Source organism: Manacus candei, unplaced genomic scaffold, assembly GCF_025592945.1.
Source record: "Manacus candei isolate 608988 ecotype Guabito, Panama unplaced genomic scaffold, ASM2559294v1 h1tg000023l, whole genome shotgun sequence".
Classification (NCBI taxonomy): Eukaryota; Metazoa; Chordata; class Aves; order Passeriformes; family Pipridae; genus Manacus; species Manacus candei.
The window spans coordinates 4,139,099-4,155,998 of NW_026138071.1; the positions used below are offsets into that span (position 1 = coordinate 4,139,099).

Here is a 16,900-nt window from a genome sequence, read left to right on the forward strand (position 1 = left end):
AGCATTTTTTCACATAATAGAATGAAATTTTACTTAAGACTAAAACAAGACTTGTTAAATGTTAATTAGCATATTTATCCTGGGAACTGCTGGTTTTCGGTAGAAATTAGTGTATCATTTTAATGGCAAGAAATTTCATTTTATCAAAATGAGGACAAATACATAAGGCCCTTTAAAGCATACAGTAGCTGCAGTGACAAAAGCTGAATTTATTTTCACATTGTCCAGTGTTGACCAATTTCAAGTTTCAATCATTTTCCATCAACACCCCGGCTGCTTAGCCAAGATGGTGCATTTAGGTTGTTGGCTTGTTTTTTTTCCTCCCTCCCATGTGCTTTTAAACAAATTTATAGGCAAAAGTCTACTTATGGGAAGAACCTTTGCATCCCCCCAACGTTAATTAAGATACACAAGAGTTAGTCCAAACAACAAAAGAACTGTACAAGTCTGAGATGATTTACTCCACACTTGCAGTCCATCATTCAGCAGTATGAAACTGAGATGAAATTTGACAACTGAAAGCCGCAGCTGGAAATGCAAATTAATTACCAGAAGTAACTAACAAAAATATTGCCACCATCTGATTGTTAATAATGATCTAAATAATATTCTTCCCTTTGTATTTATACATAGTATAGCACCTGTTACAGAAAAAAACCCCAAACCTTACACAAACAGCCCTGCCAAATTGACTGGTTAAAATGGGATCACTGGTAAATGAAGCAAACCAAATGGAAAATAAATCTGGATACACCGGATAAGACAAAACCTTCACTCTCTTACCTTAATTTTCCTGTAAGATTATTATGGGTTGTTCCTGTGGTGCCCCAATGTACCGAGATAATCACACTGGATCATTTATAGTCTAGTCTTTGTGGATATATTCTAGTTAAAGAAAACAACAGCTCAATGTAAACTGCTTAACCCTTTCACTCATGTCTCAGGCCCCTGGCCTAGGTGTAAAAGGGTGACTTCTTTAAACTTCTTTGTGCACTATCTTTAGTTACCAAAATTCAAATAAGTTAAGTAAAAAAAAAAAATACTGATTTCCAGGTAATTGATCTAATGTTAAAAATAATGCTTAGCAGAAACACTTACAGTAAACATAGCTAATTTGCAGCTCACTGAGAGAGATCACAGAGATAGGTTTACAAGTACCCTGTAGGCTTCTATTTGCACCTTTTTGTTTCCTTCCCCCCCACACCCCAAATGCAGGCTTCATATTCTTTTTAAGACAGGAAAATTGAGATGACAGAATTATCTTGCTAATATCTATTTTCTGAAGGTCCCTCAGAAACACATGAACAATAAACAAGAAATGGCTGGAACAAGAGAAAGCATTCGTACCAGGGTGTAATCCAAATCATCTCTGCACAGAAACCCATTAAGCATCTCTCTCCAACCCCAGTTTATTTTGTCCAATAGTTCAGTCAGTAGTAAGCATGACATAAAGTGCTACTATTCAAACATCAAAATGCTTCAAGAAAAATTACCCTTTAAAATGCGTAAGCTTGCTAAATACGAAATACCACAACCAACAAGCTGTCAGCCAGTCCGTGGAAACTTAGTTGATGCTACAGCACACCAGAATCAGAGATATTTTAGTGACCTTTGTTTAAATGACACTACTAATTGAAAAGTTTAAATTTTTTAAATTGAAAATTTCAGAATTTTTTTTGAAAGAGATTTATGTCTCCTTTTTTTCCACTGGGCACTCAATAAGCAAAACATGCCAAAGTCAATAGCCAGAGCTTACAGCTTTATGGACCAGATCAAAACTTGTAGCTGGAGAAGCCTTATGAACTGAAAAGATGGACACCTGTAGGAGCAACAAGCACAGAGATAAAATCCAGTGATATAGAACTGGCCTCCTTCGCAGACTGCTAAACAAAAAAATGAGTTTCGATTTCTAACTGCAGTGGGATAACTGAGACTGGACAGAACAGTTACACTGAAACAAACCAACCATTTCCCCCTTCTAGCAGCTTCCCAATCACCACTAATTAGAAATCCCTGCAATTTCATGCAAGATCCACAGCTAATCAATAAATATGTTTTTACCAGATTTTAATACTGGATCCTAGTGCTAAAATTAGCAATGGAAAAGAGCTTTTCCAGTCTCGAGACAAAAGATGGGTACTAAAATTGGCAAATACACCCAACTCAGCTAACTGGGGACCTGAGATGTGAGCTACAAAAAAGACTTCAACTGACCTTAGACAGCACTATTCCTGTACTTGGTGGAAGTCTAAATAAGCAAAACTTTCATCTGGACCACAACCAAATCTCTCCCTTTATCCTCAGGGCTGAGGTGCTTGAAGATTGCCTGCATAGTGGCTCTATAGTCAAAACTAGAGCATATGTATAGGACAACCTGCTTTCACTTGGAATTGGTGGATCTGTCGAGTTTTTCATGCTCATGCGAATTCCCTGAGCCATCAAACATCCCCCCCACACCTGCACACACACTGCATAAGCATAAAAATATCACATAATTCAGCTCCACAGTGTACCTGGAGCTCCAACATCTCTATGCCACGCTTTCCCTCCTTCCCGTCTCCCTGGGCAGTGCAACTGCAGCAGGTCCGCTGCATTTTGGCCTGTCCATGGGCACCACGATGCTTTTTGGAAGGTCTCCACGGAAAGTTGCCAGCTACACAAGTTCCATAACAAACTCCTCATGTTCTTTAATCTCCCAACTGCTTTCTCACCCTTTCTTTAATAGATAGCATGCCAGACTGTAATCAGATATTCTAGAAGAAGTGTTATTGCTTTATCTATATGGCATATAAGCTTTCAAGATTTAACAGAGAAATGTGGAAGAAATGTCAGTGAGCATTAAATGTAGGGAGAAAAAAAAAATCAGGCTTTCTCTTTTTCATAACTGGGAGAGAATAGATAAAAATAAAAGGCATAAAAGCAGTATTTTACTGCTTAAGACTTGCAAGTGATTGAAAATACCAAATGCTGCCAAATTCAGGATAAATTAATTCTTCAGCTCTCTGTTATCTGAGATGTCTAAAGGAGTATTTCTAAAAGTGGACTGGCTGACAATCTGTAGGTGGTTTATTAAAGAATACCTGCATCTTATTTCATATTTAGCAAAAATAAAAAATGCCCCCAAAACAATCAAAAGCCCTCCCCCATAGCCCCATATCTTTCTGCTAAAAAAACCGCCTTCAAATCCGCTTTAAACAAGAGATGGTAGTGGTAGTTTTCAATCTGAATCTACAAGGAAAAAAACAAAAGTCTTAACATTTTACATTGGCACAAAATTGTCATAATATTGCTCTTATTTACAATGAAAACTACTTTTTTTTTCTTTTTAACTGGATTTGTATCATGGAAGTGTTACAAACATACTCTTTCCCACACCCACCCAACATTTTTCCTAATCAAATGGTATGAAAATAATTATTCATAAAATCCAACAGTCATAACACCAATCACATATAGGTCTATAAGTCATTATGTCTGAAAGATACATTCATGTTTTGTACAGCATGAAACATACAAAAACTTCTTTAAAAAACTCTTAAGGATGATACAGATCTTCATAACCCAAAGTAAAATATTAAGCAGTTTTGCTTTTTTTGGCCATATAAAAATATTTTAAAGGCCATTTATACCACAACAGGTAGAAACATTTAAACAGTTGATTTATGGTGCAGAAAGGCTTCAGTGCTATTCTCTTTCCTAATCAGTTTTTGGTTACCATTATCCTGGCTTTGGAGAAGCCAAAAAGCCACTGAGTCCACTGATGGCCAATTAACTAAGAATAGGTACTTTGTTCCAATTTTTTCCCCAGTGCAACTGTTAATACAATATAAGTCAGTGCAGAGGAAGATTTTGAAGAGACCTATTATTCCTGCCTGTGTCTGTAATTAAAACAGTAATGACAGATGACCAATACATATCCCACACTTAATTGTGGTATAAATGGGACTTTTGAACTTGAACTGCTTTGGCAACTTTACATAAGAATATTTAAATATGTGACATACCAACACTATACAATGTTGCTATAAACTCCATTTCTGATTTCCCTCAGAATAACAGGGCAAATGCTATTTTTGTTTACAACTTGACTAGGAAGAAAATTTCTTTCACTGTAATGGATGAATTATTTTACTTTTTGGACATTAAGTGCTGAGTTAATTATAACCTTCTAACTAGCCAGCAACTCAGCTAATAACCTCATCACATGGAAGCTAAAGGAGAATTCTAAAAAAGGATTTTCTTTTGTTGGAAATGGCTTAAAATATAACTGAGATTAAAGCTACCATGTTACTCTTTTTCAGTTTATCAGATACAGAGATTCTTGTAAATTTTATTTTTCACTAAGGGACAATATTGACTTAAGCATCAAATCTAGAAATATAAGTAACAGGGCCACGGCCCTCCTAATATTATTTTGTTTTCTAAAAATATTTAAAACTCTATCTTCCATTTGGCATTGTGGTTCATGTTTATTACTAAGTCATAAGCCAGGATTTCACTTTGCCTGAATCCCTTTTCATTGAATAGTTCATAGCTGATCTGTTTCAAATGTCCATAGAACACAGTATATTATACAATATAATTCTTCAATAGTTAAAAATTATTTAGCGTAGAACTTTCCATTTTAATTCTATGCTCTATATAGCTTACAACAAAATTTAATGGATAAACATTTTCAGGAAACCAATACAATAAATTAAAACTTTTAAATAGAGGGCACAAAGTTACGTTGTCACAGGGCAGTCAAAGAAGTGACTGATTTTTTCCTTACAGTATATTACACTGGATACCTTGCTTCTGACTTGGTTTCTCCTATACTGGAAAAATATTAAAAAACAGGGACATTTATGCATCTTTAGAATGAGCTCAGATACTGTATCAGAGAGACATTTCTCACAAATCTTCTACCTACTTAAATAAGAAGCAACCCATACCAACTGGAACAATTTTGCACAAGCATAACAGAAGGCAACTGGGGTCTTCATGAAATCAAAATTAAGTTCTGGGATAACTTCATAGTGTTCTCCTCCTTCCCACCCCCAAAACAAATTAAAAAAAAATAAAAGGCAGACCTGTACGAACATGGCTTGAAATCAACTATGAGGACTTAACAAGTTAGTTAGCAGAGAATGGAATTAAATCACATCTGATTTTAAGTTCAACTTAATTATCAGTGCTATTAAAGAGTTATGTCTAATTGACTAAGACAGCCATTATCAATAAAAGGATAAAACAAAGTATCAGCTTCTAATGACCTACCAGCATTTCATAGTCAGATGCTAGTAAGTTACAAGTTGGAAGGAATGAAGGAATGTGTCAGATTTTTCACATAATTACAACACAGCAGCATACAATGCTCATTCATTAAGTTGGCAGAGGTGCTTTGGCTATGGAGAGTAGCACATAGGTACTTGTATAAGGAAAGAGGGAATGGTATTTCCATGACCCCTTGTGGTAACACACTCCAAGCACCAAGGGCCGTTTTTAAAATCTGAACCCATTAAGATAAATATGACAGGACAATACCACCCCCATGGAATCATGAGTGCCTTTCACTGGATGTATGCTGGAAGTCTCAAGGCACTTAAGGGGTTAAGACATAATGCATGCACTAGTTCCCATCACGTAATCTTAAGTCACATGAACCAGAATACACCAGTGTATGACACACAAGCTGTGTCATAGAAATGCTGTTTATTTATATGTTGGGGTTTTTTTAAAAACTTTTATTGTTATTATTTTGTACAAGATGCTGGTAAGTGGGCATTATGCAGCTACTGCTGGGTTAACACAAACGCCAGCTCTCCTCTAACAACCAGCTGGTCTCTAGTAAGGGTGTAGGACAACGTGTGCTGCATCAGTAGGCAGTGTGTATCTATCTAGTATTGGCAATATTGCTAATGTTGTAAAAAACAAAACAGTGAGAGTCTGTACATAGTAAATAAACCTAGCACTGCAAAAAGACCATGGCTTAGTGTATTTTTTCGTTTGTTTTTCATTTTAAGAGACATGGGTGTAAAACAGAGTGAAGTAATTCCAAGCCTTGTTTGTAGCAATTCAACCAGAAGCGCAGTATATGGCACTACAATGAAATATCGTAGATTACCCTGAACACAATTAGTTCTTTCAGTTCATGGTTTGTTCGGAGCAAATCACGAAAAAAAAGTCTTCAAACAGATGAAAGTTAGAAGAGTTTCAGAGACTGATTTTGTTTCAACGTAAAGTGCAACAGTGCTGAAGTTTTCAAAGTCCTTTGTCAATTCTTTGCTGTACTTCACTATCATTTCCTGCAAGCAGTATTATGGCACAAAGAATGCTGCCAGTTCATTATAGAGGACAGGATTCCTCAATTGATATCAAAGGTTTTTTGCTCTTTACTTATGCAGTGATGTTTGTAAAGGTTTAATAAACCCTTCTTCATACACCTTCAAAATAGCTTCACATACAAATCTGTACTGACTCTGAAAAGGAAAGTAGATTCAGTAAATAGGAAAGAAATGTAACAGAAAAATGTCATTTGGAAGAAGAAAAGGCCTCAAAGATTTCCCCATCCCATTCTCTTGACAGAACTTGAACTGTGCTTCAAAGCTAGTTTAGGAAACAATACAACAGGAACTTTTTATCAGAGCATTTTGTTTCTCAACTGAAAAACAGGATGAATGGCACTTTGAAATATATGCCAAAAGCCATACCCACAAACCCAGTGCTATTATTACAACATCACCTATTTAGTAATTTTCTGCTCTGTATTTCCTTGCTGAAGTTCCACTGACCTGACGTTTCCACGCCCTTGGATTTAGAAACTATAGTTTCAAAGTGCTTTTTCATACTTACATTGATTCTGGTATGTTACTGGCATCTCCCTCTTAGAATTTGATAAAAAAGAAAACTGTTTTATATTTTAGAAAGCCAGAACTCCTGTTTCCTAACATTATATATAATGTCTAACTCTTCAATGCATTCAAGTCTAGCACCTGCATACACAGAGGCCGCTAATGGTTTGTTTTAAACAAATAGTAGTTAAAAAACTCAAGAGTAACCAAATGAGAATATAATGAAAACAAAAAATAAATGCAAAGCACCAAAACTAACTTAGAATCCTGCACGACGTGTGGATTATTATATATACACATATATATATATGTATATGCTGGTCAGAACACCAGCACACCTGCCTTGTCAGAACAGCTCTCTCTATCCAGTAATTAGTGATGGCAGATCTTAAATGGGAACATTAACATATTTAGTACTAGAACCACTATTCACTGTAATGTCGCATGTATATTAAATAGCTAAATTTATATATACAGTTGTGTAAAATCTGTGTGTTGCCCGCAGCGCTCCCGAAGGAGCCTGAGCTCGCCTCCCACAGCGCCCTCGTGCGGACACCGAGGGAATCCTGCAGGACACACGAACCCGGGACGAGGAGAAATTGGAACAGCTCATGTTTATGTAATCTTAAAAAAGAAAAACCAGTTCTTTTATTAGCCCTTCTCCCTCTGATGCACTAAACACTTGCTTTTCACTGAATCTTGAAAATTTTGGGTTCTCTAAGAAAAATGAGGAGACCAGATGAATTTTAGCACATCCTGTGAAAAAAATACAGTTAAACCCCTTACCATTGCAACTCCTACCTTTACTAATAAAACTTTCTTCCTCTCTACACATGCTACAGACATAGCTATTCATACAGCAGAATTATCACAAACAGCAAGAGCCATCCTTTATTATTTTTCATGTATGATCACCTTCCTCATCCTTCCTGTGCTACCTGAATAATACAACTTTTTTCTTAGGGAAACATGAATACTGGAACATGAATTCAGCAGCACTGAATGATTAATGACCTAGAAATGGAGACACATATATACTTTTTTTGAGCTTCAATACTCTCTGGAGAACACATAGGGTTTATTCAAATTTGATCAGAGGAACAGCAGTAAGGACATGAAATTACTACAGTAACTACCTTCAGGTAATTGTGATTTGATACTGGATCTAGTGTCTTTTCTCCTTCAACATACTTTCTCTTTAAATACCATATATGAGAGTAAAACCATAAAATTGATTACTCATTAAAAAAAAAAACAAAACAAAACCAAAACAAACAAAAAACCCCTGGAACTGGTCAAAGATTGAAACAATCAAAAGTCCAAATCTTTATTTTTTCCTTCTGAAAGGCAATACAACTCAACCTTTAGATCCTTCTTAGATATTTTCTAAAAATGTAAACACAATGTAAACATCTCTGCTCTCAGAGATGAGTGATACCTGACTAATACAAATAAAAAGTTTCTAAATCTGTTCTAAAACTGTTGCAGATTTGAAATATAATATATGAAAGCAACATCAATTATCTCAAAAAACTTAGATATTACAGATGCAAGAAAACTTCTGGTACCTTAAGATACATCAAATGTCAAGAAAGCCCTAAAGGAGTCCTGGTAGAAAGGCACTTTGTTTTTAGACTAAATACACTTGGAATTACTTCGATATATCTTGCATCAGATTTAATTACACTGATTTTTAAAAATATTATTTCTCTGATTATTTCCCTTTGAGTCAGTACAGGGCACAGTTTAGGCTTGTTTCCACTAAGGCAATATAAAATCACTGAATTTCATCACTGAAGGTTTTTCCTTGCATGTATGGATCTTTCTGTGTTTAGCTTTTATACTACTGTCAGGCATTAGGCTCCTGCTTTCTCCACTGTGTGATTTCTGCACTACTGAAAATTGACCCTTTTTGTCATTAATTGCCAGGTATCCCTGAAACAGCTGCTGCTTTTTTTTTTTTCAAGTTTTTTCTACAGAAATTTAGATAATTGCTCCTTTCCAATAGCCTTAACAATTTATTTCTGCCTGGAGCTGAGGCTACAGCTACACTGGCTAAAGGTGATCTCTGCAATATGATCAAAAGCAAGTATATTAAAAATCCATCTAATATGATGAGATCATAGGAAATTATTGTTCTGCAACACAAAACAGCCAGGGGTGATACTCACAGGTGTTTGGATCATCATGGCTCTCTGATCTCTCATGGTTCTCACAATGTCCAATGGATAAACAGGCTGGTTGCACTCAATGAGACACATGGCTGTCTCCATAGTGATCAGAACCCCTGTCCGTCCAATCCCAGCACTGAAACCAGCAACAACAAAACAGAACGGAAAATGAAACAAAGTGTGTCCAGTACACTTGATACTTAAAGACCTTCCTTCTCATGGATTCTCAGGATTGATCGTTGTGATAAAATCCTGTTCATTCCTATTTCAGAATAAGGAAAAGAATAATTACTAGAAACCTCTGTAGGATGATAATATTTCTTAGTATTAAAGAGTACAATAGAGATCTAACTTTTATAGATTGAAAAGGAATACGCAGTAGCAATCCCTTCAAGACAAGGAAGTACCATAACACATACATCTCAGTATGTCAAAACTGTTAAGACAGCTTACAATCATATTTAGTTTAAAAATAAAACAAATCTAAAGATTTATCTGAATTTTTTTATATACACATACACTTTTCCACAAGTAGCAAGCCTTAAAGACTGAATATTTAGCCTTAAACTTGATAATCAAATTCAAAGTTTCTAAATTAATGTTGCACTTTTGAAATATTAAACCAGTATTTCTCTATATTGGAATACAGGACCAAATATATATTTTCAAATGCCAGCATTATCTCAACTCATACAACTAATATTTCAGTCAATAAATGAAAGTATTTGCTTCTAAATTACTTAATATAAACATTCCAAACTTGGAAAGTTAATTGTTCTGATTTTGAAGCATGATTTCAAATTAAGTCTGGACAAACTACTATTCAAATCTTTGTCCAGGAGGTGGCATTAAAGTTACTGTATATTACAGTGATGTCATGAGAATTTTAGGACAATATGTAAATGTGCTGGTTATATAAAGTGATTCAAGAGCATTTTATATTCCTAGAATTTATATGTATAGAATTCATATGCAGAATGCTTTATCAAATCTGAACAGGAACAGTTATGTCAAAGAACCCAATGAGTCATTTTAGAACTTCAAAAGATTTCAAGAAGAGCAACAACAATGATGAAAAATGTGATAGTTTCCCTATGATAAATATAAGGTAGGATAACACTCTTCAGCTTGGAAAAGTAAATCATTGACTGATGGACATGAAAATCATGAAGGGCACGGACAGGATGAGTGGCTTACCATCTCACCTAGAACAACAATTAGAAAGTGTTCAACAAAACTACTAAGACCCTGTAAAAATAAAAATAACCACATGACACAACCTAGAAACTAGTGTTTTATGTAGCTCAATGTTACAAAAACCTTTCAGATTCCTTAAGGTTTTTGTTGCCTTACAATCTATAGGTTTGGACTGCTTATTTCTGAAATGATTACTGTACAAAAGCTACTCTCTACTGGCTACTTGGATTCCTCACACTAAAGCTGATGGCTTAGTTCTGAAAACAAATTTCATTGCACTAATGCCTTGTCCAATTATATTGAATAGATGCTAAAAATAGTGTGCATGCACCATATGGAGGAACACCTGGGCTCCTTCTGCTTGACTCTCTGCTGGAATTTGGTTATACTTCCCAAGAGCCATCAAGTTGGGCCAATTAAGTAAATTATGCTGAACTGTGATATTCTCTCTCTTTTCTTCTGTGAAACATAAAACTTTTATACAAATTCAATTATATATTGAAATTATCAGTGGGGAGCTGAACTGGTGCCTCCTTGACATGAATGAAACTGTTCCTACTCTCCAACATTGTTGTTCTCGTTTCTCTGCAGATAGCACACTTTATATCATAGAAGTTGTATTTGGTTGCTATTTTCACTATTTTTTCACAACCATATTAACAAAAAGTGTATCAATAATGGAAGCTAAGAAACAACATCAACTGAGAAAGTGTCATTCTGGTACTAGCTTCCCTAGTCAGTAAGATTCACCCTGAACCAACTAAAGCAGAAGAAAGCAAACACAATGAAATACAATTTCTGATACACAGTGTTAAAAAGAGAAAACCTTTTTCTCTCATCTTCTTCAATAAATGTCTAGTTTACTCGTAGTCTTTAAATTAATTTTATCCCTTACACTTCTCAGCTTCTCTCTGAAACAAGAACGATGCACTTCTGGCTCAGGAACACTGTCTGGGGAGTATTCAGGAATTTAGAGGTCAAATATTATTCATATAAATGTTTACCAAAAATTGTGATAGCATATGTTCATTTGAAAACAGTTGGCATTATGTATTATTCTAGTTTGCTAATTAGGTATTTTAAAGTATTAAGATTTTGAAATTCACTATAGGAATGTAGAATGCTATCAAAAAGTATTTCACAAAAGCAAAGCTCACATTTCATGCACACATAAAGATCTGAATGACAGTTATTTTAATTCATGACAAAATTAAATTGTTGAGAAAAATGGCTCAATGTATCAAAAGATCATGTAGTTTAAGAGCGAAGACTTGAGAGATAATATCTTTTAATTGATCATTGCATAAACAACCCATGTTTTCCACTATGAATCATTTATACTGCTATTTTGGAGCTTTGTAGAATAGAAACCTATTCCTCATGGTTACCAAGTACCTTTTGCCATTTCTATTATGTAGACTGTTAACATAAGCATTTAAACTGTGAACAAAACAAAACACTTCAGCAAAATCCCTGCACAGATCAACGCATGTAGATATTCAAAATTTTTAAATGTGATTACCATGTTCAATATTCGTTTAATTTCAATGTTGAGTTTTCCTGTTATCCCCAAAGCAAACACAATTTATTTCAACAACAAAGCATTTGATGATAAATAAGTTCAGTTTGATGATTTAATAAAGTTGGAAAAAAAATCGATACCTGCAGTGAACAACAACAGGTTCTTCTCTGCCAGCCCTCTTCTTTCGCACTAGACACACAAAATCTAGGAAGTCGCTGGAATCATCAGGAACCCCATGATCAGGCCATGCTATATACTGGATTTGGGTTAGCTGGCGGCTTTCCTCTTTCTAATCAGAAACAAAAAGTTTATTCCAGGGTAATTCAGGTCCCATTTAAAAAAAAAAAAAAAAGCCAAAACCAATGATTAAAAAAAATCAATAGTACATTTATAGCAATTTTTACCCATAATAAAAGTGGTTTCAGGCAACTAGCAGCACCTTATTAACCATTGGTCATCCTGGATTTTGTAATTACTTTTTTTTTTTTTTGCTTAAAAACAAAAAAGGCAATCCACAAATGTTTACATCTTCAAGGTTAAAAAATTACGTGTCATGTAATAGTAAAGTGGTTCAGGGATACCAGCAATTTAACTGAACACTACAAGAAGGTGGTCAAATTCTGAGCAAACCAAATTTAACAGAGAGAGGTACTATCTAGATCAAATAACAGAACTGGGGTAGGGAGGGAAGAGGCAGGGCTGTCAGACATAGAAGCTTTCCTTCAGACCCTGTGTGAACAGCAGCATTGTTTTGGCTTTATCTGCATCTCTTATTTTTACCCTGCACACTACACCTAAGATGCAGAATGACTTTGTTTTCCACTCCCTCCTGTCCTTGCTCTAATATCACAAATATAATCAGTAGGCCTCTGGTTAGTGGAGGAGACAGGTTGGACAACCAGAGTAAGAGCAGCATTTCAAAGAGCAGGAGTTACTGCACTTTAAATAGCCTTTAGGCACTGACTCATTTACAGAGGTTCCACTGCTGATAACAGATGAGCAATTGCCTCAACAGGACACAGAGAAGGAATTTTAACTGCAAATCAACTAAAAGGCAGCTCTATAAAACTGTCCTCTCATCTGGTAACTCAAGCAGTCAGAAATGAGCATGTGAACTAAATTCCAGATACTCATTTCCAAACATTTCTGAGATTGAAATGCTAGCTGGGAAGACTCTGAAAACTACACGTGCCCTGAAAATCATGCAATGCTTGTTAAGCTTCTTGTTTACATGTAGTCATCAATTCCCATTCATCTTTCTCTCAGCAGGATTTATCTTCCATCTACTTTCACATATTCTTCAAGAGAGAATTACTAAGACCTGTTTGCCTCTACAAACACAGACTTTCAGTTGCGATGATGAAATACCTCTAGTGTCTCATGTTCTGAAAACATCCAGGGAATAACAAGGTTCTCAACTTCTTTAAATACTCTTTTTCTTTGGCCAGGGCATGAAAGACACCAGTAAAGACTTTTAAGACAAATAGTGTATCTTTTATGTGATTTAAAACCAATTAATATGATTAGAGAGAATGAGTCTGTGATAATTTTGCTTATGAAAGGTTTGTTACCATTCTAAGAGCAGAATTTATACTAGGTAAGTACATGACAATATGAGTAGTTTTCTAAAGGCTTCTAGAAATAAACAGTTCTATTTATATGGATATGCCATCAAGTTGAAAAGTCTGATTAAGTATGTTTTAGCTAGTATGCAAGGATTCTGTAGATTAATACATAAAAATATAGTATGATTTTACCTCCAGATTAGTCAATGTCATTTCTCGAAAGACATAAGCAGGATTTCCTTCTTCTGAATGGCAGGTAATCTGGAAGTTCCCATATGATGAGCTTCCTGATGGCTCTGGCCAGTACTGATGGCATTTAACCTAAAGTCAACACATTTTTAAAGATGCCTGTGTTTAAATTCAGAGTATTATTTTCATCCTCTCTAGTTTTTATACCTGTGTTCATTAAAGATTACTTTGATCATTTTGTAATCACTATTAATTTACTTACCAAATAGACTGCTACCTAATTACTGTATAAAATAAAGTATCACAGAGATTTCCTGGTTCTCTTTTCAAGAGGACACTTGCACCAGATCTTGCAGTTAGTTTAACTGAAGATAGAAGCCTTTAACTTTCATTATAATTTTTAAAAAATTTATCTATAAATATTCCATTTTAACACTTGAGTGACAAAGATGCTGCTTTGTAAACATTTCTGACCTCCAAAATCCTGATCTGTCCTTCTCAAAGCACATTTATATGGGAAAAGAACAAATGACAAAAAAAAAAAAAAAGAGATAAGCAACAAAAAAGTTGCTAAGCTAATGCAGAAATTAGGGGGATGAAGATGGTGGACTTCAAAGACTCTCGATCAAGTCATCAAATATGAATGAAAACTTCAAACACTACTATTTTCTGATAAATGGCTTAAATGCCTAATTACAGAGGTAATTTCAGCTCAAGTGTACTTTTGTATTTCCAACCCACCTGGCGATTCTTTAAGAGCAGCCAGATTTGCAGACTTCCTGCTCCACTGAGACATCCCGGCATGCAGTGATAGTGATGTCAGTAGCCTCATGATCAGCTTTAGAGCAGGGAGTCTGCCTATGGGTATAAGACAGATAAGTCCTTTTATTTCATTATTAAGCAGCTCTCCAAAGAACTCCACAAATATCATTATCGAAGGGGTGGGGGAACCTCAGAGAACTGCTATTGCAAGTCTGTTCTTAGCAGATCTGCAAAGAAAACTCAAATTAAAAGGGCACTTGTACTGAAATTCCCTCTAATCATGTTTATCTGGGAGCAGGCAGCATCATCCAAACACTGAGTCACTGAAAAATGGTTTAAAAATGCTGCAACTCCCCTTCAATTATTTTAATTGTATTTATAGGCCTGACCTCCCAGCAAATATATGGTTGTTAAAAACTCAGAATATATACAGACAGCTGAACTACAGTCTGAGTTGATCAGAACAACTAAAACCTACTATAAATCTATCTTCAAAAGAAATCCTGAGTGTGGAGGAATTCCACTACACTGTTTTTCCAGACTGTCATTTCTGTCCACACAGTTAACCAGTCAGTGCTACTCTGAATGCTCCAGACTATAAACTCAATAACTGTGGAATTACACTGCATGTATTACCAGACTTGATTGTTTTGCCTGTCTCCAAAGGATAAAGCTGCATAAAAACCAAAGCTATTAAGGAGAAACTATAGTTTAAAACAAAACCAAAACCAAACAAACCACAAAATACACCTGAGGCCTTTTACAGCACCATACACAATTATTTTTAGTAATTCATAACTCTAATTACTTTATTAGTAGTACTCTATTTTTACACATTTTATGTGGAAATTAAAGGACAATGATTCTTTCATATGATTAAACAAATGTTTATAGCCACAGAATAACATTTTATGGAAAATCTTAGATTTCAAGTTTTAAGAGAATCCTTGATGAGACAGCCATCCAGGCATGGGATCTTAACATTAAAAGCTGTGTTAGGGTGTCATAAAAATTAATTTCACTACCTATCAAAGAACTAATCTATAAAAACATGAAACTTCTTGGAGTTCCTTCATGTGAAGTTTGGAGAAAAAAATTCTGTGAAGGTAAATTCTAGTTGCTTTTCACTTTACAACAAAGAATCAAACAAAGCAGCCTAAAGATATTTTACGAAATACATGAAGACTTCAATGCATTTCAGAACTGAACTAAGTTTAAATATTAGCTTCATTAATAACATCCAAAGGTTTAAAATCTAAGAGTCATCACTGCAAAAATACTAGGAATGCACTACCCTTATGAAAAAAGGTTATAGAATCCTAGAACAGTTTAGGTTGGATGGGACCTTCAAAGGCCATCCAGTCCAACCCCCCTGCAATGAGCAGGGGCATTTCCAGCTAGATCAGGTTGTTCAGAGCCCCATCTAATTCGACCTTCAGTGTTTCCAGAGATGGGGCATCCACCACCTCTCTGGGCAACTTGTGCCAGTGTCTTACCATCATCACTGTAAAATCTCTTCCTTACAGCTGGTCTAAATTTACACTCTTTTAGTTTAAAACCATTTCCCCTTATCCCCTTGTCACATTATATGCTATAATAGTATATTCATCTACTCTTTTAAAGGCTAATCACCAACAGTATTTTAAGATTATGCCAGTGGTATTTAAGGAAATGTTTTACTTACTCTGCCCCGTTCAACTTGAGTTGTTAACATTACAACCATAGATGAGCCTTGCTCCCAAGTCATCTGCCAAAAATCAGGACACGTGTTCGGTAATGGACCTTGACAAGCAATGTACTGGTTTATTATTGTGGAAGAAGGGATTTCCATCTAAGAGAAGACAAAGTCATTATTTCAACTCCTATAACAAATGGAAGTCAGGCATCAAACATTTATTAATACAATAAAAAAGCACTCATGACATTAATTCTCTTTCTTAAGGCTATTAAATATGGACTGGCACAGATAAAAATTCTCCAAGTGTTTCAGGTAAAATTACTACAAAGATTCAAGTATACTTAACATATTAACTGATAGTTATGCAGTTGCCATAATCAAGATCAGTGGTTGAAAACAGAAATGACAGAGCAGTTGGCAAATAATTCAGGTGCAAGCATTTCTTACTCCGTGGGGTTTTGACACTAGCTTTTAAAACATTGATCTCAAAATTTAATTTCTGTAAAATAAGTAGCTGTAATTTTGTTGTTACTAACAATGAAAAAAACAGATGCAAAAGAAAGTGCTGCCAGATTAGACTTTACTGATGTTGAACACTACTGTCACAAATGTAATCAGTAAAGAAGAACTAATTCCTCTAGAGGGGGTTTCTGTAAACATTTTTTCACATTCGAATGCAGGGCTAGACTTTAGTACTTATGAAAACATCTGCCACAAAACATTAGGAAGTAACTATACCTACAATAAAATTTCAAACCATTTGACTTACAGGTTTAGCAGCCATTCTAGGCTGAACTAGATTTATGAAGGAAAAAAGGAATTATTTAATGAACTTTTTCAATGGAAAACTGCAAAATTATTGTCAGAAGTGCTTTTGAAAAATACTACTCACGTTTATATAATTTGCATTGATGTAATCTTCATTACTCTTTAAAATAACCCGTGTAGCATCATCTGAAAAAAGTTTTAGAAATCCGTTACTT

General features: G+C 35.1%; 1 protein-coding gene across 3 annotated transcripts in view; it reads right to left on the bottom strand.

Annotated features, from left to right (window-relative positions):
- Positions 1-1,389: 1,389 nt before the first annotated feature.
- PTPN4 (protein tyrosine phosphatase non-receptor type 4) overlaps positions 1,390-16,900 on the bottom strand; it is a 110,109-nt gene continuing 94,598 nt past the window's right edge. For 2 of the 3 annotated variants that reach the window (XM_051787011.1, XM_051787012.1), the window contains exons 22-27: positions 16,810-16,871; positions 15,924-16,070; positions 13,481-13,609; positions 11,864-12,012; positions 9,005-9,140; positions 1,390-6,461 (exon numbers count right to left, since the gene is read on the bottom strand). In XM_051787011.1, coding sequence (XP_051642971.1) covers positions 6,375-6,461; positions 9,005-9,140; positions 11,864-12,012; positions 13,481-13,609; positions 15,924-16,070; positions 16,810-16,871 — 710 coding nt within the window. In that variant the 3' untranslated portion in view covers positions 1,390-6,374. Of the gene's footprint in view, positions 6,462-9,004; positions 9,141-11,863; positions 12,013-13,480; positions 13,610-14,218; positions 14,336-15,923; positions 16,071-16,809; positions 16,872-16,900 lie in introns of those variants that run through there. The other variant, XR_007904465.1, reaches the window with a different exon arrangement.